Source organism: Podarcis filfolensis (assembly GCF_964270895.1).
Source record: "Podarcis filfolensis genome assembly, chromosome: 7".
Lineage (NCBI taxonomy): Eukaryota > Metazoa > Chordata > Lepidosauria > Squamata > Lacertidae > Podarcis > Podarcis filfolensis.
The window spans coordinates 32,334,221-32,357,764 of NC_139603.1; the positions used below are offsets into that span (position 1 = coordinate 32,334,221).

The window sequence follows — 23,544 nt, forward strand, 5'->3', positions numbered from 1 at the left end:
TACATTGTCTCCTCCCCTCGCCCCACCCGCTACGCGCTGAGGACAGCGGAAGCTGCAGCTGCAGCAGCAGCAAGGGGAGGAGGTGGGGAAGGAACTGAAGGGAGGAGCCGGACGCTGGTGAGCTCGGCTCGGGGGCTGGGTCTCCTTCGGCCGGGCAAGGAAGCGGACGGAGGCAGGGATTTCCTCGTCTGGGGAAAGGGGGGCGGTGCTGCTGCGTCGCTGCTCTGCTCTCCTGGCTCCGACCTGCTGCAGCAAGTGGATGGCAGCCCGGGCAACAAAAGGAGCGGCGCCGCCTCCGGTCTCTCGTGCCCCCGGGCACCGGGTCAGTCGATGCAAGGGCGATTGGTTCCCCGCTCCTCCTCCTGGTGCGGGACTTGGTCTCCCTTGCATGTGTGAGCGTGCGTTGAGGGGTAGTAGGGCGAGGAGCGCTTCCTGGGGAGGGGGTGGGGTCGCCCAGTGTGGATCTGTAGGGAATCGGGGCACGGTTTTATTTGTGGGGTGGGGATTTGCCCGTCCCACCCCACTCCACTCCACTAGCAGCAGCCAGTTTTCCGGGCTAGGGTGCACATTGGAGTAACAAAACAAGCCCGTGGGACGCGCGTCCTAGCCGATGGCAGAGTGGCTTCCCAGCGCCAGGGAGGAGGGAGGAGGGAAAGGCATGCTGAGCAAATGTGCACAGCGACGAGGAAACCCTGCGGAGCCCTCGCCTGTTTGTAGGAAGAGGGCCAGAGGGTGTGATTTCAAGACGGGCTTGAGCCCCAGTACCTATTTGCTTTGTGGGTAATCCCACCAGGACCCTGAGTTGGCATCTTGGGGTCTGTTTGTTTGTGGGAGGTGCATGAAATATGCCCGCTGCATAGGAAGGTGGTAGTTTGCAGCTGGTTCCAAGTCTTCCCTAACCTGATGCCTCCAGATGTTTTAGAGCACAGCTCCAATAAGCCTTCACCACTGGCTATCCTGACTGGGGCTGATGGGAGTTGCAGCCTCTGGAGGGCACCAGGTCAGGGAAGGTTGATCTACTGCTCAGCAATTATTACCTCTCTGTAGCACGTTAAAACCCCTGATAAGAAAAAGGGCTAACCCTGGATAGTGTAAGTAGTGTATGCTTTTTATTTTAAATGGTATTTTAACTCCTGAAACGTAGGTTAGTAGTTGGAAAAAAATAAAAGCCCCAAGCCTAGTCAAAAGCTACAGCTAACCTCCAACCCATGAGTTTCCAAATGCTAGGCCACACATTTTTAAATGACTGCTAGATGACTGCACTCGTTTTATGGCTTTGGGGGAAGCTGTGGGGTGCTCTCAGTGTTCATTTAGAACAGGGGTTCCATCTCCAGCGCTTTCAAGGGCCTTCAGCTTCAGAATTTGGATGTGCAAAATTCCAAATCTTGACTGTGATGAGCCAGTTAGGATCTTATGCAGTCTTTCTCTTACTTTTGTGTTACCATGATGACTGTATCCACTCTCTGCATTGTCAGCTTGTTGAATTAAATGGCACATCAGAAATGGGAAATGCAGTACTTTCAAAATGTTAGTAACACATTGGAGGGTTGTTGTTGTTATTTTTGCCCTGAATTCCACTTGAGAGCCCAGTCAAGGTTGGATCCTGTGAACTCTCCAGCCTGCAGGTATCAAAATAGTTGCGGTAGAGCTTGTGGGAAGCTGCGTGCAACAAGTCAACACACTTCTGACAAAAGCCCCCACTTCCCACATAGATGGACTTTTGTATCAAGCTGATTGGGATACATGTGCATATTTCCCTGGCCTTCATTAGCCTTTAAGGGCCCAAATACCTCATTGTGAAAAGTCCTGCTCCAGGGGGTAATTTCTCTTACACCTTCCGTACAGAGAATTCAGAGGTTTTAGAAATAGACTCTTCCTGTGGAGACCATGTTGTTTGAATCAGGAGGGTAGGATTCAGTAGCTAGAAAGATACAATTTTCTTACCATGTTTTCTCTTTTTCTATTATTACAGCTCTCTTTAGTTTGACATCTGAAAGCTGGGCGATTTGATTCCAAGGTGAGCAGAAACCTACTCTTCCTGTGGTGGAAGTTACCCACAGTGAACATAATTATCTTTCTAGCATAATTGCAGCCCACCTTCCTATCTGTAGCCTGAGTGGGTTATTCTGGAGCTCGTAGCCTATACAGTGGTACCTCGAACCGTCCCCCTTGCTAACGCTTTGAGTAATGTGCTCCGCTAACCTGGAAGTAGGTCTCCTTGTTGCAAACTTTGCCTCGGGATGCGAGCGGAAGTTGTGCCCTGGCGGCACGCACACAGCGGGAAACACCATTAGCAAAAGCATGGCTCATGTTATGAGGGGTTTCTGGTCATGAACGGACCTCCAGAACCAATTAAGTTTGTAACCGGAGGTACCACTGTAGCTGCCCCTTGCAAGCGTGTACTCAAAATTCTAAATAAATCTAAATTCATATTCAGGTGCACTGAATTGTGTCACTTTATTCCAGCAAGAGCTTAAAATACGGTCTTGATATTAGAGAGAAAAAGTTAATAAGTATGCATTCAAGGGCATGGAAGTTTTGAAACGTTCTTAAAAGAGGCTCATATCTTGTATGTTAGTAGTGTTATATTCCAGAGGTGTGCACAGACCCCAAGATTTGCCTTGTATTTGTTCATCCTGAAAAATCAAATATGCTTCTGAGTTGTCCGTGCACTCTCCACTTCAATCTGTAATTTGGGTTCTGACCTCTGTATAAAATGAAGCTCTGTGTTCCCTATTCACTAGAATATAACTTTGCCCCATTTTGGCCAAAGTGAAGTAAATTTTCAGGTACAGGAGCACTTCTAGAGTGGACTAAGCCTTCCAAATTACAGACAAGCAGGGTCAGGCTTTTTTGTTTAGGAAGTAAAAGGGATTCACTTTTTTCCATAATCCATTATGGGGTGGAGAAGTGGGGCTTACCTCTTGCTCTCTCTTGAAATAATTAATTTGTGAGTAAACTTTGCACATTTTTGCCTGTACATTTTTTTAAAAGTCTGGCTTCACACATTTTTCTTTCTTTCTTTCTGGTGATTGCTTGTGCCCTGCCGCAGGCCTTACATTGTGAGGCTGCCGAGAACGGTGCCTGTGGAGTCCTGAAGAGTTTTGGGTGTGTGTTTTGCTGAATAAAAGCAACTTAGGAATTATACACACACACACACACACACACAAACTGCACCAGCCAATCCTTTTTTTAACAAAGAAAGAAACAAAAAAGCAATTCAGAATCCATCAGCGTTCCGCTGGCAAAATTGTAGGACAGCCTCACTTTTTGCAAAGCCCATGGATCTAGAGAAACACAGATATATAGGAAAAGATAGAGCTATATGGGGTGGAAAAGCTGAGTGACATGAGGCTTTTGGGGAGCCTTCATCTGGCTTGGTGTTTATTGACATTGTGCTTCAACTTGGGAGGGGAATTTATCTCATGATCTGGCCCCCACTTGGAGCCAGTGTACACCTCTATTGTTTGCCTGGTTATACATTAGACAACTCAGGTCTGGTGGGAAGCCTCAGATCTCAGATGAAATGGTTATATATGTACCTTATGCAGGATTTCGTTCTTGACACACATTGGCACACCACACACTGGGGGGAAATGTGTTTTTATTCATGTATATGCTGAATCCTGCCTTATATGCGTGGGTTGAAGAGTTATGTGGGCTTTTCAATAGCTACTACCGTGTGTCCAGATCCTTGTTTATCTCACTGGTAGGGCAAACCTCTTGGGTTAGTACATTAATAGGTTAATAGTTGCAGTTGTTCTTAACTTAAAAGCAAAGCAAAACTAGTAAAACCTAAGGAGTTAAAATGTTTAACCAGAATAAGCATAAGCAAAAAGAGAAGTGGAACGGAATCTCAGTGTACTTGGTTGTTGTTTTTAAATCTGCTGTGATATTGTGCTTATACTTTGTTTTTACATATGTAAATGGTTTCCCTAAATTTCAGTTTCATTTTCAATTTGAATTTTTTTTCCCTTGAAAAGTCCTGTATTTCAAAATGAAAAATTACCGCTTTACCTTCTACGCGTTTCAATGAGCCCTTCCTATAACTTGAAACAAAAGTGCATTTTAATGGGTTTAAATGATCCACTATCCTATGAAATATATAATCAAACATGTTAGTTGCTGCCTTTTGGAATGAAGAGGTTTGCTCTTCCTGTTATCTAAAACCACCACTAACTCCACCCTGCAAGTATTAACAGCAGTTTAGTAAAGATAAGCAATTTAGTCAAGATGGCAATTGTCAGCAGATCTTGCATGCTTTATAGTTTTGACTGGTTTGCATCCCTTCATTTTCTATGTGTGGTCAGGGCAGCTCCCAGGCTATTGACCCTTGTAACTTCTTTCTGGGAGAGAGTTTCATATCAAAATTGTTTATTCCCTCATCCATCCTCTTCTTTCTTTTCTGTTTGCTTTGCCTTACCTGCATTCATAGATGTAGCACAGCATGTATAGGTTTTATTTCTTTTGATTTGTATAAAATATTTTAATGTCATGCTCAAAGTGATGTATGGAAGAGGGTTCCCCCCCCCATATTTGATATGTATGCTTAGAAATGTAAACAGCTTGTTCTCACTTCTCATCAGGATGGATAAGCAGCTGTGGGAAGGTGTGCTGAAACTGAGAGACAATTTGCTCACATATGTGTGCTGCAGCTGTGCTGTTAAAGTCCCAGAGCTACTGTTTTTACTATATAGTTCATTTGAGCTATCAGAAGCATAGCTGAATCATGGCCTGAATTGTGCACAGTTCTGGGAGGGGCATTTTGGCTAAGTTTCTCACAGTACATACCTATGCACATTTACACAGAAGTCAGCCTCTGTGTGTTCAGTGGGGTTTACTCTGAGGTCAGCATGCATAGGATTGCAACCTTAAAACTGTAGGGTTGGAACCAGGGAAACACATAGGGAAGGGGGCTGGTGGAAGATGACTTTCTCACCCATCCCAGTTTTGGGGGGTTGCTCTCAGCAACCCCTGCTACAGACCATTCAGCAGGACCCCTCTGGGGTAGCATTCCAGTATGGGAGGCTGAGGGGATCCCTGAAAATCGCCTGGAGGCACTTTTGGTGAGTAGAGTGGAAGCTGCCTCTGATTGGGTTTTGGGGGTCCCCCCTTAGCCCTCCTGTGTCACAACACCGTCCTCTTCAGTAGCATCCCCTGAACCCCAGGGGAGATATTTTGGAGAACAAGGGGAATGCTCGGAAAGGAGACGGGGAGTCAATTTTCTTTGGCTCTAACCCAAGATTATTTACTTACTAAATTTATATCCTGCCCTTCCTCCCAAAAGGAGCCCAAGGAGGCAAACACACAAATGATAAAACTGTTAAAATCATCTAGAATATTAATGAGCTGTTCTCTCTTCCTCTTTTCCCTCCCTCCTTTCTTTCCTCTTTTTGCCTCTTCTTCTGACGTCTACCATTTTGTCTAGTTCTTCATTTTAATTTCCTTTGTCCAAGATCTGGAAAGAGAGCTGGTTCAAACAGTGAAGCCACTAGCCTGCATTGGTGATGCTGGAAGGTTTAAGCAAAGGGAAGCTTCAAGCTTGTTTATTTCTCCACCCCTCTTTGTGTGGGGAGGCTCTCTGAACTCTAGTGTTGGAATACTGCCTAACTTCCTCCTGGTTTTTATCCTGCAGCGCCATGTCAACTGGGAGGTTCCGAACAAAGAAAAAAACACCTCCTGTTGACCATTCTCCTGATAATCTTCCTCTGAGAAGTTCAGGGAGACAGGTACCTTTCATCAATTTCATTCACAGGGTTGCAAGCAGGGTTGTGTATTATTTACTTAGGAAATGAAGAGTATTGCAGCCCTATGCATATTAGTCTGCAGTGTCCTGTTGATTTCACAGCCAGGCAGTGATCTTACTTACAAGTTGATGTGCATGACATTGCAGCCTTAATGGTGAACGTGCTGTTGAGTTTTTCCAAGCAAAATTGGAGCTCATCTTTGGCATAATGTAATGGGCTGTTGTTTTGGACTCTTCCTTGTTTTGGACTATTCCCTGTTCTGTGTGTGAAGCTAGTTATGACACTTCTTTGGTTTTTATTTTTTCTGCATTTCCATGTGAATGCAAGTTGCATACAATATTGCTATCTTTTTGACAGATTTCCCCCCATCCCCGGGTCTAGATTTATTTTGTACTGGAATACCTTTCTATCACGGATTGGAAATCCATGCCTCTCCAGAAGCTCAAGTTTCCATCAGTCCCAGCCAGCATGGCCTGTCGCCCAGAATTATGGGACTTGTAGTTCAGCAATATCTGGAGGGCCAAAGGTTCCCCATCCTTGTTCTGTAGGAAAACACAATCAGTGTAACTGTCCTCCATCACTATTGCACCAGAAAGCCTCACCAATAAAGACTGCTGAATATATCATAAATCTGTTGTGACCTTTTCGTTCACACAGTTGTGTTCTTTTAGGTGAGGAGGAAAGCTGCAGAGGCAGCTGAAGATGATGATGATGCTTCAGAGAAGAAGTACAGAAAATGTGAAAAGGCAGGATGTACAGCAACATGTCCCGTTTGCTTTGCCAGCGCTGCTGAAAGGTTTGGGCTCCTCTGTCTTCCCCCTTCACAGTCCCAAGGTTTCAGAAAGTGATCTTCAGCTTGATAGATTTCATTTCTGGTTTGTCTGAGTGAATTCTTATGACTATTATTAATGGAGGGAAGTGGATGTATGCTCCTAGGGGAAGGTACAATAAAAGCAGCTTAAAAAGTAGTTACCATATTTTTCGCTCGATAACACGCACCTGACCATAACACGCACATAGTTTTTAGAGGAGGAAAACAAGAAATGTAGTCTTTTCTGATTTCTTCTGTTTTAGGTGTGCTAAAAATGGCTACACATCAAGATGGTATCACCTCTCCTGTGGGGAACATTTCTGTAATGAATGTTTTGATCATTACTACCGAAGGTATTCTTTCTCTTTTTTGAAGTAATTGCTTTTTTTAAGGGGTGGGGGACAGGATGCAACCGAAAGTGTGTTAATTCAATGGCAAAGCATTTTAATCTTGATCTGGTTAAAGAAATAAGATATGGAAGGTAATATACATAATTGCTGTGCTTTGCTACCCATTTTGACTTAATTTTGAAATGAGGCTGAAAACAACAGTGCTGCTTTTATAATGGCCATAAATTGTAGGGGTTTGAATTTATCAAGAAATGTCAACAATGTCTGGGGGATTGATATTCACGCAATAACCTAACAGCTTCCTTTTCGAAGCAACTCTGGGCAAAGGCAATGAATGCTTTAAAAGGCGGGGATGGGGGAGTGTATTCTTTTAAAAGGATATACAGTCATGCCTTGGTTTTCAAATAGCTTAGTTATTGAATGTTTTGGGTCCCGAATGCTGCAACCCCAGAAGTGACTGTTCTGGTTTGCGAATTATTTTTGGAAGCCGAACATTCAACACAGTTTCTGTTGCTTCCGATTGGCTGCAGGAGCTTCCTGCAGCCAATCAGAAGCCACACTTCGGTTTCTGAATGTTTAGGAAGTTGAACGGACTTCCGGAATGGATTCCGTTTGACTTCCAAGGTACGACTGTATTGGCTGTTTGTAGGATGTTGGACCAGCTAAGTATCTACACTCTCAGGATGACTTTAATAGGCCTTTCTGTTTGTTGTGAACTGCTGAACATTTTGCTGAAAATGCTCTCAGCTAGAAAATACGCAAAGCAACATCAGTAGACTGGGCAAAAACGGTTTCTGGGAACACAGGCTGTCTGCTAAAGCCAGGTTGCACAGGGAGACCAAGTTTTGATGGAGTGAGGGAAGCTATTCCAACAGTGAAGCCATTGTATAGATTTGGGTATCCATAATAAGGACACCTAATTTATCAGATTAAACAAAATAAAAACCATGCACAATATTGCCTTGAAGTTGAGCTTTGCAACTTCTGTGCTTGCTTAGGAAAACAAATACTGTGGCCAGGATCATGTTGCCTTAATACCTATTTCTTTTTCTAGGCATTCCATGTTTGGGATGAACTGTCTATTAAAATATACCAAATCATGTGTAGGCGATTCCTTCCCTCTACTTAACATTTCCTTTGTCCCTCCTTTTAGTCATAAAGATGGCTACGAAAAATACACTGCCTGGAAAAGGATTTGGACCAGTAATGGAAAAAGTGAACCCAGCCCTAAAGCTTTTATGGCTGATCAACAGCTCCCTTACTGGGTGAGGGCTTTATTTATGATGACATAACACTGTGAAAGTAGTGCATGTTCATTTTTTATTTCCCTTCACAGTAAGTGTGTTTGAAGGAAGTGTTAAGCAATGGATTTGATTATTATTGTTATTGTTTCAACCTTGGGGTTGAAAGTGAAAATAATATGAAGGAAGCATACAATATTTGGCGGCAGGCCACATGTCTTGTGTATGCAGAATGTACAGTGGTACCTCGGGTTACATACGCTTCAGGTTACAGACTCCGCTAACCCAAAAATAGTACCTCAGGTTAAGAACTTTGCTTCAGGATGAGAAGAGAAATCATGCGGCGGTGGCGCGGCAGCAGTGGGAGGCCCCATAAGCTAAAGTGGTGCTTCAGGTTAAGAACAGTTTCAGCTTAAGAACAGACCTCCGGAACAAATTAAGTACTTAACCTGAGGTACCACGGTACCAGGTTCAAACCCTGGCATCTCCAGGTGAGGCTGAGAAAATCATCTGTGTGAAATTCTGGAAAGTTGCTACCAGGAGACGACACTGAGCTAGCACATGAAAGAAAGAAACCATACCTGGTTTAGCATTATGCCTAAACCAGGGATTTTCACTTATTTCACTCCAAACAGACCACAGAGATAAGCAAAGGTTTCTTCTGGCTTACTGATTGTGATATGTTTGGAGCAAAGTGACCTCTGGTCTGGATGTAACTTTAAGCCAGAGATTGTGGTTCATTTCTCCCCAATACTGGTAGGATGGACTGAAGCAGTCATGATCAGGTATAGATGAAGAAGTATAGGTTATATGCTGATAATTAGAAAAGAAGGGGTTTTTGATTGGTTGTGGAGCTTACAGAACCTCAAAATGATTATCCTTCTTTCCTGAGATGGGAGTGGATCATGGGGTTCCAAGAGCAGTTAGGATTTCAGTTAGGGCAGTTAGAAGCTGCAGGCTGAAGAGAAAGAGAGAATCAGAAAGGTGAGGGAAGGAGTACAGTACTTGCTTAATAACCTATATGACTGTAAGATCTGTGCCTTGCAGTTTAGGGAGGAAAGGCTTTCATAAATTAGAAAGGCAACGTTTTGTCTACAGGCTGATCATCCCAACAGTTAGCTTTTCACTTCCTGCTGGATGAGCTGCCATGCAGTCTGCACCCTTTTGGGGGAATCAATTGGTTGAATAGCCCCTGATTTACCTCTCCTGAGAAAGGAAGGGTAGGTCAGCTCAAAATGCACACTCATACGAAGTTGGTGGAGAAAATGTAGGCACAGCTTGCATGTCTGCTGCTTAAGGAAGTCTTCCTGAAATTTTAAGAGACCTGTCTTTAATCTTATTAGTGTGCCTTTGTTTCTGGATGTACCGAGCAACTTCGTCGTTTTATCTCTAGGTTCAGTGTACAAAGCCAGAGTGTGGGAAATGGCGGCAGCTGACAAAGGAAATCCAGCTTACCTCGCAAATAGCCAAAACATACCGCTGTGGCATGAAACTGAACAATTCCACCAAGGTATCTTCAACCCTCAAATGTACTGAAAATGCAGGTTGCTTTGGCTGTTTCTAGAGGCTGATGGGAGCCCCAGGCTTAAAACAATTGTGCAATGTTTGTTTGGAGACACCCTTATACTGCTGCAATACAAGGATTTACATGCATTTAAAACTCTGTGAGGGTGGCACCAGAAAACTGGCAGGTGGGTGGAAAAGCTTGACACCTTCTTCCCTGGCCACTTTTCCACTCTACCCCTTCCCAAAGCTGCCTTTCTCTTGGGGTTTTTAAAACATACCATTGAGTGGAATTTGTAGTTTGGCCCTAAGTGTCATGGCTTTTATTAACAGAAGTCATGCCATTTCTTCAGTGTTCCTCTTACATGCAAGTCAGAGGAGCTATTCTGTTGTCTGAAAGTGTTGTATTTGTTTCAGGTGGAAGGCCCAGACCATTGCTCCATGCCTGAGGATCTGGTAAGCAATGTTTTAGGAAAGTCCTGCATGTGGTATCAGAATGAATTGTAACTGTGAGGAACACAGTGGTGCAGGCTTAGTAGTAAATACTGTTTGGGTAACATTCTGACTTTGGAACTGGAGACTTTAAGAAAGAGCCTAGCTGTTGCTTAAGGAAAAGGCCAAAGACATCGCAAGCTATTCAGCTTATTAGTAGGGTGTTTGTGTGACTAGAATTATTGTACTATGTTTAAACTGTGAGGAGCACCTGTATGTTATTTCTTTTTTTAAAAGGGCAAAACAGAAAAGTTCTACCTTGATAGTTGCCCTTGCAAAATCTCAACTCTCAGACCTACTGCTGTTTTGTTAGATTGTTAGCCGCTTTGAGACTCCTTAGGGTAGTGATAAAGTGGGATATCAAATCTAAACTCCTCTTCTTCTACTGCTGTTTTGTTAGTGCAAATCACCTCAAAGCGATGGATGGTTGAGAGCCACATCACCTAGTCCCATATTAGACTTCTGACCAATTAGAGTAAGCTACATTGCTATGGGAAAGGCATTTACATATAGAAGCTTCCCTACACTCCTGATAGAGCAGTCAGAAATGGCCTGTGTCTTTTAAGTGTCATTGGGACTGAGAGATAATATGATAACAAAAGCTTTAATTCTTCTTCCTGACTCTTTCCTCCACTCCTTCGTAGAGAGTTGCTGAAGTTTCAGATCACTGGTGGTATTCAATGCTCATCCTTCCACCTTTGCTGAAGGACAGTGTGGCTGCTCCTTTGCTGTCTGCATACTACCCAGACTGTGTGGGCATGAGCCCCTCTTGTACCAGTACTCACCGGTTGGTTGGTGAATCCAATGCAATAAAAATGGAGCACTTAAAGTCTCCACCCACTATAGCTGGTAAGCTCTGAGTAGTTTTCTGCCTTCTTCTAGTAGCTATTGATAGCCTTATTTTCCATGGTACGAGAGTACTTTTTCTATATTAACGTGAATTAGAATGTCTTGTCTTCTCAAGAATGAGACTGACCATCAACCATGTATACTTTGTAATATTTGTGTCGTTTATATTTGTGAGCATGTAGTATAAGCATATTCTTCCTGTAAGCAACACTTTGGTGCATATGCTCGAGGTCCACTAAGGCATTTTGGGCAGAGAGGAGATCTGTAAGCACCATAAATAATTGTTGTAAGCAGAAGCCACAGTTCTTATACCCAGTATTATCCTAGTATATGTTGCAGGCACCTGTAATAGAGTTCACATTTGTTTACATGCCCTAGAGCTTTGTGCCTTTTTATTAAGCTACCATGGCGGCTCACAGAGATGCTACATGCAGCTCATTCCATGTTGTATGTTGCCTTCCAGGGATGAACAAGTACTTCCAGCCTTTCTACCAGCCCAACGAATGTGGTAAAGCACTGTGTGTGAGACCAGATGTAATGGAACTAGATGAACTCTATGAGTTTCCAGAATATTCACGAGACCCCACCATGTATCTAGCTCTGAGAAACCTCATTTTGGCTCTGTGGTACACAAACTGCAAAGTAAGCATGGCTGAATATTCGTCCCCAAAAGATTATCATCTCACTTAAAAAATATATCAACCTAAACTTCCCTTGTCCTGGTTTCCTTCTCCCACTTGCTCCATAGACAAGACCTTCTCAGTCATTATGGTTTTTGCTTTTCAGTGGGGGAGGACCCCCCCAACCCATCCCATTTCAGTCCTGCTGGCCCTGCAGCAATTGGGATTTTTTAGAGCAGGGATGGAGAACCTGTGGCTCTCCAGATGTTGGGCATCTGTCTGTCCAAGCCAGTATGACCAATGGTCAGTGATGATGGGAGTGGTAGTCCAGCAACATCTGGTGGGCCACAGGTTCCTCATCCCTGCTCCAGAAGTCCTGCTGTAGCGGGAGAGTGGAACTCTGCTCATGGTAAGACAAAAGGTTGCAGTGACTGACCAGGCCGTGCCTTTGGAGCAGATGAAAGAAAACATCACAAGAAACCCTCCATCTGCTGAGGAAAACAAGGCTTCCTGGTGAGGCCTGTGTTCCTTTCGTCCCTCCTTAAGTACGCCTTCACAATGTGATCCAGATTCCCAGGTGTGCAGATGGGGCTTTTCCATACAAAGCTGCCCTGCTTCATGCTTTTCTGTACACAGGTACATGACTGGAAGTTTACTTGGATGGTTGTCACTTTGTTGATCTGGGAGATGTAAATTAGCTGTTGAGCTTCACCATCTGAAGGACAGTTTGCTATATTGTTCCAGCAGCAGTCAAATTCTTGCCTCTCCTCCTTTCCCCCAATCCTTCAATGCACAGGAAGCCCTAACCCCTCAGAAATGTACGCATCACATCATTGTTCGAGGCCTTGTGCGCATTCGCTGTGTGCGGGAGACGGAGCGAATACTTCATTTTATGACCAGGAAAGGTCTGATTAACACAGGGGTCTTGTCAGTTAATCCTGACCAACCTCTTCTGCCCAAAGACTTCCATAATGTAAGTATTTTAAAATACAGAGTACTAATAAACTGGTTCTAGGAGATTCTGATGGGACAAGGAGGGTGAAGGGAGAAAGGACTCCTTTTAAGGGTAAAAAGTGAAAGAGGGGTTGGCCTTCTAGACCTCTTGGTCAGTGTCAAAACTTCTTCAGGGGCTCATGGCTTCTCAAGAACTGTCAGCATCGGCATAGACAAAATCGTCTGCTGTCATTCAGCTCAGGCTAGGATACTTTCTCTTCACTGTCCTCATTTTTGGTTGATATTGTAGCACTTGCTCAGCTTCTCCTAATGAAACCCTTCAGCAGGAACAGAATTTTATCTGAACAATGTTTCAAATTGTTCTGAGACTTGCTTAGAAAAAATAGTCTTGCTAGTCTCAAAAGAATGCTAGCATCACTAGTTTACTTTTCTTCTTCATTTAAGAAATCTGTCATTGTGGTTGGGGCTGGTCCTGCTGGATTAGCAGCTGCAAGACAGCTTCAGAACTTTGGAATTAAGGTGAGACTTTTTCAAATAAAGTATAGCATTTCAACATTTCTGTCTCCTCCTCTTCTGGCATATCTACACTTTGCTGCTGCTACCTGAGTAAGAAAAAGAAAGGGCCTGTTCTCAGAGTCCAGATGTCCTGGGAAAGTGCCTTAATTTGTTTCAAGGCTGAGCTTGAAATAATTATGAGGCTAGGGTTTGTTGCATGATTTGTTGCAGCTTATACAGTATTTGGGCATGGAGAATGGTAGGCATAGCTTGTCTGCTCACAGTATCCACCTTTTAAGGAGGAACTTAATGTCTTCACGTGATAGACTGATTTTCTGCCTCTGAGGTTTAGGATTCACCAATTAAAATTCTCATAAAAACTTGGTGAACTCCTAGTATAATGTTCTATTACTGATTGACCACCTTGGCATTATTTGGTTAACTCTGGAAAGATTTTTGTTTCATAGCAATGTGTTCCTTACCACCGCTGCTTCTTTTGTATGTTGTAGGTTCTTGTGCTAGAAGCAAAGGACAGAATTGGGGGCCGCGTGTGGGACGATAAGACTTTCAAAGGGATCACTGTGGGGAAAGGGCCACAGATAGTGAACGGCTGTGTCAACAATCCAGTAGCACTAATGTGTGAGCAAGTGGGTTTGCATTTTTATTCATGAAAACATTGTCCTTCTGCAGCTTAATATACACTGATCCTTGTAAACTTAACTTTCTTATTAGAGAGGTTTTTCAGGCAGCTCACTCGAGCTACAGGTGTATTGGGTCACTTTGGGAAAGTAGCTGTTCTTCAGCTTTGTTTTACTATTTGTGAAAGAGATACATTAAAGGTCTAATTGTAGGGTTGTAAAGAGGAATGAGATAATGAAAGGTGGTTACCGTCCTTAGGAGCAGGAAGTTCTACAAATAACATTTGAAAACTTTGCTAAGTGTTTCAGTCAGGCTTTCTGTTCATACATTTTACTTCTTCTCTCACATGGTACTTTGATTTAAGTAATACAATGAGTTACCTCCATATTTAGGGAAGCTATCAATTTGCTGTAAATAACAGAATAATAGTCTTTTCAAGTGCTAGTCCACTTACTACTTAGAATGGTGATTCTTCAGAGTTGACGCTTACTATAATAAATGAAATAATTCTGATTCCTATAATATAAAACCCTCACTGAAGATGTTTAGCTTTTATTGATTGGTTGGTGTTGACATCAATGAAAATTGTGGTCCTTTGGGAGGGAGGGATATAAATTTAACAAATAATAAAAATGAAGGTTTGCATCCCGTGACAGTAACTGATTATCTACTTCCCCCACGTTCAAAATCCCTGTCTTTTTAAAGCTGGGCATTAAAATGCATAAAATTGGAGAGAAGTGTGATCTGATCCAGGAAGGTGGAAGGATAACTGACCCCACTATAGACAAGCGCATGGACTTCCATTTCAATTCTATCCTTGATGTTGTAGCAGACTGGAGAAAAGACAAAAATCAGCATCAGGATATTCCTCTTGGAGGTAAGTAGAAACAATGAAGAGCCACACGACACATAGTGAAATGGGGATAAAGGAGCACCTGTAGAAGTCGTCTCAGATATTTGTGCCAGCTCAGCTTTCAGTTCTTGTATTTTGTTGCATTTGAATGACCTTTGACAGAAGATTGTGGGCTGTTCAGAGCAATTTCATTAGGCCCAGGGGGCAAACAGGATTTCCTGGGCCTAGTACCCTGTATGTCGCTACTGGCAATGACTGTTCTTCTGTTACTAATATGAACAGTTATTTTTAATACATAGAAATGATTTAATAAGCATTTATTTAACAGATTTTTAACCTGCCTTTCTGAGTTCCTGCCCTCACAAGGCGTTTTGCAGCAATTGCAAATAGTTCAAATACCATAATTATATAACAGATAATTATGCAGTAAGTTTAGAACATTTATGTAACGTTAACAGACAGCAGCAGCAATTCAAATAGGTGAAATAGCTTTACGTCCTTTATGAACAGTATCTCCCTGAAGAACAATAGCCAAGTGACAGCAGTAGTTGTAGTGACATCATAAAGTGAATAAATTACTTGGAATACATTCTCCTCAGTCCCTGTCTTATTAATATGCAAACTAATTGACATTATTAAAACTCCTACAACCAACCAACTTGGATTTCTTTAACCAAGTGACAGTCCCAGAAGAGATTATCCCAAATTGCACACAATTAGCAACATGCAGGAATTATTCCTGAGTATAGAATTCCAGTTTCTTTTACACAGAATTTGGGAGAGTTGTAAAGAGTGTGCTGAGCCCAGAAAATAAAGTGTCTTGTAGTAGGCTTGCTGTGGCCTAGCAGTGGTGAAGTTAATAGACTGGTTTACAGTCACTTTAAACCATAGTTGTGAATGAATGTGCAGTGTGCTAGTGCACAGAATGAAAATCATTGCTGCTTAGCATTATTCCTGCTGCTGCTGCTACATGCTGGGAGCTAATTTGACCAAGTATTTTGTCCAGATACTCGTGGTTTCTCTCGCTCTAAACAAACCATGAACTGTAACCAAGGTTTGTCCTTTACTTGCCATTTAGGTTTTGTTGAGGAGGAAACAAACCATGAGCCTAGGTTCAGATGCTAATGTTAAGCCAAACCATGGCTTAGCTTCCAGCAGTTCAGGAGAAACAGGGGAGGAATGAAGCAGTCATGCTTTTGCTCCGTGCCCCATCACCCTTTAAATCACAGTAATGTGCAAACCAGACCGGTGTATGAGTATGTTTGGTGGCAGTTACCTCTGCTGGTAGCCCACATGTTTGTGAGAAAAGTGCTGCCAGACAATTAAGGAAGGACGAGCACTTTAAAGCCCTATCAGTTTCAGTGGAAAGTACGTTAAGCATGCATTCAACTCTATTTTGAAATAGCTGTCACTTAAAAGTGTGCAACTTTAACTGGATCATGCCCATAATATTTAAATTTTGACGGGGGCAGCAGGAACTATTCTGGTACAGCTTCATTTTAAAATTAAACAAGAACACTTAAAAGTAGGGTGAAATTGTAAGGAAAAATGATTATTGATAACGATTGGATATATTTATTATTTGCAGATAAAATCCAGGAGATCTATAAAGTTTTTATTCAGGAATCTGGTATTCAGTTCAGTGATCTCGAGGAAAAAGTCCTTCAGTTCCATGTCAGTAACCTTGAATACGCCTGTGGCAGCAACCTCCATGAGGTGAGCATGGGATGGACTTGTGCGACAGAAGAATCGTGGTCTCCCAGATGCTAGTCCCACACTCTAACCACTGCACCACATTGGCTCTTTGGGTGTTGAGTGCTCAAACTGTTCAGTGATAAGAATTCTGTTCTCCTTACAGGTTTCTGCACGTTCCTGGGATCACAATGAATTTTTTGCTCAGTTTGCTGGAGATCACACGCTCTTAAACTCGGGATACTCAACAATAATTGAAAAAATGGCTGAAGGCCTGGACATTCGGTTAAAGGTTCCAGTAAGTAACAAAAAATGGACGAGAAGCCAGTTTGTTTTGATGTACTTTGGAGTAGTTCATCTTCCTAGTGTTTGGCTTGGTTCTCTTTGCCTTGGATGGTACTTAACCGCTTGAATTTTCCAAAGTTATTTCCAGTGGTGTCTCATTTATTAATCTGCTTTGGAACATATAAATGGTTCTTCTTATTGCTTATGTCTTCAATCTAGAACATTTTCCACATTCAGCAAGCTCAGTGTGTATTACAATATATCTATTGGATTTTATTATCTCAAGTAGTCAGAAAGAGATTTGCCAAAGATGACTCTATGAACTAGGTAGGATTTAGAATTCAGGAGCAAAACTTTAGAATTCATAATGCATAAAAGCAAAGGAGTGAGTCTCAGTGATGGGGTGCTCAGATTCCCACCAGTACATAAAAATCTCTAGTGGAGCATTGCTTGCATCTTTCTCCTGATTGATCCTTCACATAATGCATTTACTCATGAGCAGTTAGCTTAACACTCCTTCCCCCATGTCTTCCATTGAGAACTCTTCTGCTTTGAAAAAATCCACAAAATATAGGCTGACGCTAATGTCTTAAGTGTTATGGATGATATTCAACATTGTGCAGGTGAAATTGCCCTTCCTGTTCTTCCACATGCACCCCCATCCCCTCATCTGCTCCAAAGGGTCCATCTTCAGAGCTGATTTGAGGAAAACACAGGGGCTGTAGGTGGAAGGAGAGGCAGTCCTTTTGTGTAAGCAGAAGTCTGTTCCAATTGTAGATGAGGCACCACCATAGACAAATACAGTGGTACCTCGGGTTAAGAACTTAATTCGTTCTGAAGGTCTGTTCTTAACCTGAGGTACCACTTTAGCTAATGGGGCCTCCCACTGCCACTACACCGCTGCCATGCAATTTCTCTTCTCATCCTGAAGCAAAGTTCTTAACCTGAGGTACTATTTCTGGGTTAGCAGAGTCTGTAACCTGAAGCGTCTGTAACCCGAGGTACCACTGTATGTCTTTCACAACTCTGAATCCCCTTCTTCTTGTCAGGTTCGCAGTATAGACTATACGGGGGAAGAAGTCCAAGTGACTGCAACCGATGGAACTCTCTGGAAAGCACAAAAGGTGACGTGTCTCATCTTTCTCAACTTCTGCTATATATTTTCAAACATCACAGTAAACATCTTGTTCAAAGTGTTGTGTACAACTGGCTTTTTAAAGACTTGATGCCTCATGTTAAGGGGTAGCTTTCGCTGCAGCAGCTAAACAAGGGGTGCAAGTGAAGTGAGTTTCTCAACTTATCAAGCAGGACAGAGCTATTTATTGTGTTTCAGATGCCATATCACCAGCATACCTGCTTCCCGCATCCTTACAGCTGTAATGTGAATTCTTGACACATCTTTACATTTGTGCTAAGGAGCCGGTTGTGGGCTGAGTGCTGGGCAGGCGGTGAAAAGTGTGGGACAAAGTATCAAGTTGTCTTAAAAGCATGAAACTGAGTTTTTTAGTACCTACCTGGTGCCAAACCTTCCCAACCTGCCTGTGTTATGTTGAGCTACTTCAACTGTAGTATAATTAGGACTACTTTTCTCCCACCAGGTTTTAGTTGCTGTACCTCTGACTATTCTTCAAAAAGGCGCCATTCTGTTTAACCCAGCCTTGTCAGAGAGAAAAATGAAAGCTATCAATAGTTTGGGAGCTGGAGTCATTGAGAAGGTAAGAGTGCAACTTTTATATGACGATGTGAAGAGCAGTATGAGTGGCATTTGGTTTGTACCCTATCAGATTTGCTTTCCATAATCGGATCTGCTCAGAAATAACGAGATGACAAAGCATGGGTACATAGCAGTCCTTCATAAATTGAAATAAATAATCTTCAGGGTTTGTGATGGGTAACCAAAGTCTGCCTGTCCACCAGCTCTTGCAAAACAGATTAAAATTATGCCCCATTAAAACTGAAAATTTCCTCCATTTTGCCAATTTGAATCTCAGGTCTTCCATCACCCAACTCCTCATAGAAAGAAATGCAACTTAATTTTGTTTCCTGTGATTTGCACAGACTATCTTGACCAGAGTCTACCTACTATTAGTTTACAACAATCAGTAATAGCCCAATCCTATTTATGTGCAATTGCAATTATATCCTACTAGGTTCACTGAGGCCTACTTCCAAGTAAGCGTGCATAGAATTTCAGCCCAAATCAACAATGAGGTCATTCTTGTCTTTTTTCCTCTAGATTGCACTACAGTTTCCATATAGATTCTGGGACAGCAAGATTCAAGGAGCTGATTACTTTGGCCATGTTCCACCTAGTTCCAGCAAACGTGGACTCTTCAGTGTTTTCTATGACATGGATCCACAGGTACACATTACCTGAAGACTTAACACTGACCCTAATTGTTCTTCAAATAAGGAAATATGATGAGCTTTAAAATCACTTCTCTTCCCCTACCACCCTAGGAATTCGCCACCGTTTCATAGTGCGATTAGTTTAAGATATATTTCTGGCAACTTTATCGTTTTTTTAAAAAACAATTGCTCATTACAAGACAGAAGCTTTGAAAAGTGATGTGATATACTCAGTCAAGGAGAAACCTAAAAGGTGCCAGGAATCTTTCTTGTTCTATGGGTTGGCTAACATTAGTTTCAGAGAGGCTGTTAGAGAGTCATTTAGCAGAACTACAGTAGATAAAATGTAAGTGTCCATGTTTGTGTCTTGTTCTCAGCGTAAATGCAGTGTTCTAATGTCTGTTGTTACGGGTGATGCTGTGGCAACTATGAAGAACTTAGATGACAAGCAAGTGCTGCAACAATGCATGATTGTGCTCCGTGAGCTGTTTAAGGAACAGGTAGGTCTTGTTTTTTATTGACTCGAGCATAGATGAGACACCAGTTTCAAGTCTTTCACACTTAACTGAATTTATTAATAGTTGTAAATGGCTCTGATATTTGCATTATATGGATATATTTATTAACTAATATAATGTATAATATAGTGTATAACAGATAGCAACAAAAAGAGATTAATGATGCGACTAAGCGTATTATCAAACTAAGTCATAGGAGTAAAGCAACTGAAAAAGACTTTGTAAATGACTGTACTTGGTATACGACTAACATTGGATATTGCTCTAAATGTCATAAATCTGGATTTATGTATTCTAAATAAGAAATAAATATTAAATAGGATGAAAGAAATGAAACAGCAGCTTGCCAAATTATTCCTATTTTTAAGTTTGCCTGGGAACCATGTTTGTTGTGGCTTCCATACATGAAAACATTCTGCATCAGACCACTGGTGCATATAGAAGCAGTTTTAGAATAGAATCACAGATTTGGAAGGGACCCTGAGGGTCATCTAGTCCAACCCCCTGCAATTCAGGAATCTTTTGCCCAACATGAGGCTCAAACATGTGCCTGAGTTTAAGATTCTAATGAACTGAGGTTTCAGATAGGAGTTTTTCCCAGTCTCTGGAGAAGCCAGGAATTGAACTTAGGACCTGTTGCATGCAAATTCATGACACAGGACTCTACACGAGGATCTACAAAACTGACTACTTAAAAAAGGAGAGACAACTGTCCTGACATGTTTCACTTGGTTAGGCCCCCTAACCAACACTTTAATTCTCTAGCTGTTTATAATGGGACTGTCCATTGACTTTAACAGAACAACTTCAGAGCATGTGACCAGTCACTTAGAGCATCTGTGTGTGTTGACCTGGTGAATATATGTGTTCACAGATGGGTTGTATGCATTTCATAAGTAATTCTTTGCCTATTGTTGTAATCCAGGAAGTGCCAGACCCAGTCAAGTACTTCGTTACACGATGGAACAAAGATCCTTGGATCCAAATGGCGTATAGTTTTGTGAAGACAGGGGGCAGCGGTGAAGCTTATGACATCCTAGCAGAAGACATACAAGGAAAAATATTTTTTGCTGGAGAGGTGAGATCTTGATTATGTACACTAAAAAAAATTGAATTCAAATTCTTCTAAAATAAGATACAAGCTAGAATAGGATGGAATGTATTCAGGGGTATGTTCAACTTAGGTTCTATTCAGAATAGACCCACTGAATTTAATAAGCCTAAATTAACCATGCTTACTTCAATGGATCTACACTGAGTAGGACTAGCACTGGCTACAATCCAGTCTCTGAGGCAGCATTGTAGAAAACCAGTGAAATCCAGTTATTAGTGTGCTGATCGGACTTCAGATCCTTTAGGAATATAAACAGCTGTTAGACTGGTTGTTCAGTCATCTGAGTGGCAGCAACTCTTCAGAAAAAAAAACCTATGTAGGGGATTATACCTAGGACTAATGTTACACACACACACAAAGCGCCATTTCAATCTCACTTCAGGCCTTGCTTGTGGGGTTGACACTGGTTTTGTTGTGCTGCTGAAGACATTCACCATGATATTCCTGTTGATTCTCCTGGAACTCTGAGGCACAGGATACTACATACAGTGGTAGTATGTGACTGGGCAAAATAATAATCTCTGCTATGAAAATTCCTCAACATGGAATAAAACACCCATTGTGGCTCGTGATTTATTTTTAAGATATAGATACGTAGACTATTTCATATATATCATTGGTAGAATAGATATTGACACTTCCTGTGTGGGTTTATACCAGGCTTCCTCAACCTCGGCCCTCCAGATGTTTTTGGCCTACAACTCCCATGATCTCTAGCTAGCAGGACCAGTAATCAGGGATGATGGGAATTGTAGTCTCAAAACATCTGGTGGGCTAAGGGTGAGGAAGCCTGGTTTATACATATTATGTGTCTGATGAGTGCAGTTCTATGTTCATATAAGAATTCCTCACATTATGTTTCTCTTTTTAAATAGGCCACAAACAGACATTTCCCACAGACAGTTACTGGAGCTTACTTGAGCGGTGTTCGAGAAGCAAGCAAAATAGCAGCATCTTGAATACTACACTACTGTTTACAGATTTTCTTTAAACAACTTCCTCAAATTCAAAATTCAAGTTTCAGGGTTACTATTATTGCTCAAGTGGTGCTTAATTCTTTGGTACCTAAAGAGACAATCCTTTTTTCTTCTTCCACTTTCTTCATCTTTTCCATGATGTTGATGTTTTATCAGCACAGCATGCTAAAGGAACTGTTATTTAAAAACACTACCAGCAGATATTCAAGCTCATTAACCTCTGAACTTCATTTTTGTGACCTATTTGAGATAGATGATTTATATTGTCAAAGGGTGAAATGTGTCAAAGGGTAAACATGTGCTGCAAGGACTGTTAAATAACCCACGTTTTCAGATAGTGGGTCAACAAGATGGCAGGTGACTCCAATCAAGTTTTGAAAAATGTATTCTTTTTAAACTAAATTGTTGGAAGTGTACACAATCATTGGGCTTGCTGGTGTTTTTTTTAATGAAAGAAGATATATAAAACCAACCCTAACCATTACTTACCCAGAGGAAATGTCACAAAAGCATCTCTTAATGTGTATACTAGGATGAGGGGTTAGTATTTGCTGATCATGTAGATGGACCAGAAAAAAATGTTTGTTTTGTGGCCATTTCCTTTTTGTGTGCAGTGAAATTTCTAAATCATAGCAGCTGTGTAGGTGCAGTCATTTATATAATTGTGAAAGCATGTTGAAGGTCACTTAGTTGAGCAAGCCGTTCAACTTTCTTGCTTAAAAATGAGGTCAAATGATTACTTTTTATGAAGGGTTAAAATTATGTAGCCTCATTTTAATGGGAGAGATTTAAGTAGACTCTGAAATCAGTGAGACTTGAAAATACTTAATGAGGCTGGGTTGTACCCATAGTTGTGAAAAATTACCTAGAAGAAAAAGATGATTTAACTAAATAATTCACTTTTAAGTAGTTAAAGATACTAATGTATACACATAGTTCATTCATCAGCTAACTTTTGCTTTTCATTATGAAAAAATAATAGTGGGAATTTCAATATGGAAGCATGGGCAGTTTTACTTTCTAAAGAAAGCCTCAGAAAATGTGTGATTACTACCCCTGTGTGTTTTGCTATAATGAGAATATATGGCCCTGAATATCTTACTTTGTAACATCATATTGAGAAAGATTTAAAAGTTATGCTGTTAGGAAATCATCAAGCTTTTCTTATAGTTGAACTGCTATTATTTCACTAAGTTGCTTAATAAGAAGTATAACTCTCTGAGAGCTTATAGTAAGAAATGTAAAGTATGAAAATGGAATGCTGATTTCCTCCCATCATTTCCTCTTCTTTTCAAAAACTGAAAACATGTGAATACCTAGCTAAAATAAGCCAATTGGCCCATATCTAAAACTAATTTTGTTGGTGCATCTAGCTATTGTCTGAAGTGCAATTTTTATTTAAAAATGGAAACTTGTGCTTGGGAATAGTTGAAGGCGTGAGTTTGAGCAGAGATATTAGTCATGACTGTAAGGATTTTGTAGTAATCAGCATTAAGACAAGATGAAGAGTCATACTGTAAATGTGAAACCATTTACTGTATAAAGTACCTGTAAATTATTACATTACAGAAGTGTTTAAACAGCAGGACCTGTTGTCCATAAAAAGAAAAAGCTTAGTTAAGATATGGAAACTACTTTTTTTACATTTATTTAAAAATGTCAGAGTTGGTGGGTTCACTTTGAACAATTGATCCCAAAGAATTAAAAAATAATCATGTGAAGCTTATTTTTTAAGCATGGTCATTTTCTATTGTGTATATACAATTTATGCCTTGTACATCTAGGGGGAAAAATCTCCTTGCTGTGGAGCATGATGTTCAAAGTGACTTATTGGTAATGTAATAAACTGGAAAATGCTAAGTCAGTTGTGTTGCTAATTTCTAATCAAATAGTAAAGGCAAACTGTACCCATGTACTTAAAATGCATTTTATATGGATTTATAACTCATCCCCTCCTGGAAAATGCAGAGGATGTCAGTCTCAAAACAATTACTTCAGTTATTAACTAGGATGACAAATGTCTACTCCACTGCTCCTTTCTGATGATCCTTTCAA

General features: G+C 41.3%; 1 protein-coding gene and 1 long non-coding RNA gene across 3 annotated transcripts in view; both read left to right on the forward strand.

Annotated features, from left to right (window-relative positions):
• The window catches only part of LOC310767251, a 124,628-nt gene that overhangs the window by 12,454 nt on the left and 88,630 nt on the right, over window positions 1-23,544 (forward strand). The gene's annotated exons all lie outside the window — the stretch shown is intronic.
• On the forward strand, window positions 34-23,349 carry KDM1B (lysine demethylase 1B). 2 transcript variants are annotated; one of them, XM_083623774.1, is made up of 22 exons: window positions 34-322; window positions 1,973-2,017; window positions 5,636-5,729; window positions 6,419-6,543; window positions 6,822-6,911; window positions 8,062-8,173; window positions 9,543-9,659; window positions 10,070-10,108; window positions 10,789-10,993; window positions 11,457-11,635; window positions 12,410-12,586; window positions 13,012-13,086; window positions 13,572-13,709; window positions 14,407-14,578; window positions 16,143-16,270; window positions 16,413-16,544; window positions 17,581-17,655; window positions 18,130-18,246; window positions 18,768-18,893; window positions 19,258-19,380; window positions 20,324-20,476; window positions 21,388-23,349. In XM_083623774.1, exons 3-22 carry the CDS (start codon window positions 5,640-5,642, stop codon window positions 21,469-21,471), a joined length of 2,457 nt encoding a protein of 818 aa, XP_083479900.1. In that variant the 5' UTR covers window positions 34-322; window positions 1,973-2,017; window positions 5,636-5,639; the 3' UTR covers window positions 21,472-23,349. The 2 variants fall into 2 exon arrangements, with proteins under 2 accessions (XP_083479900.1, XP_083479901.1); XM_083623775.1 differs by having other exon boundaries at window positions 71-365.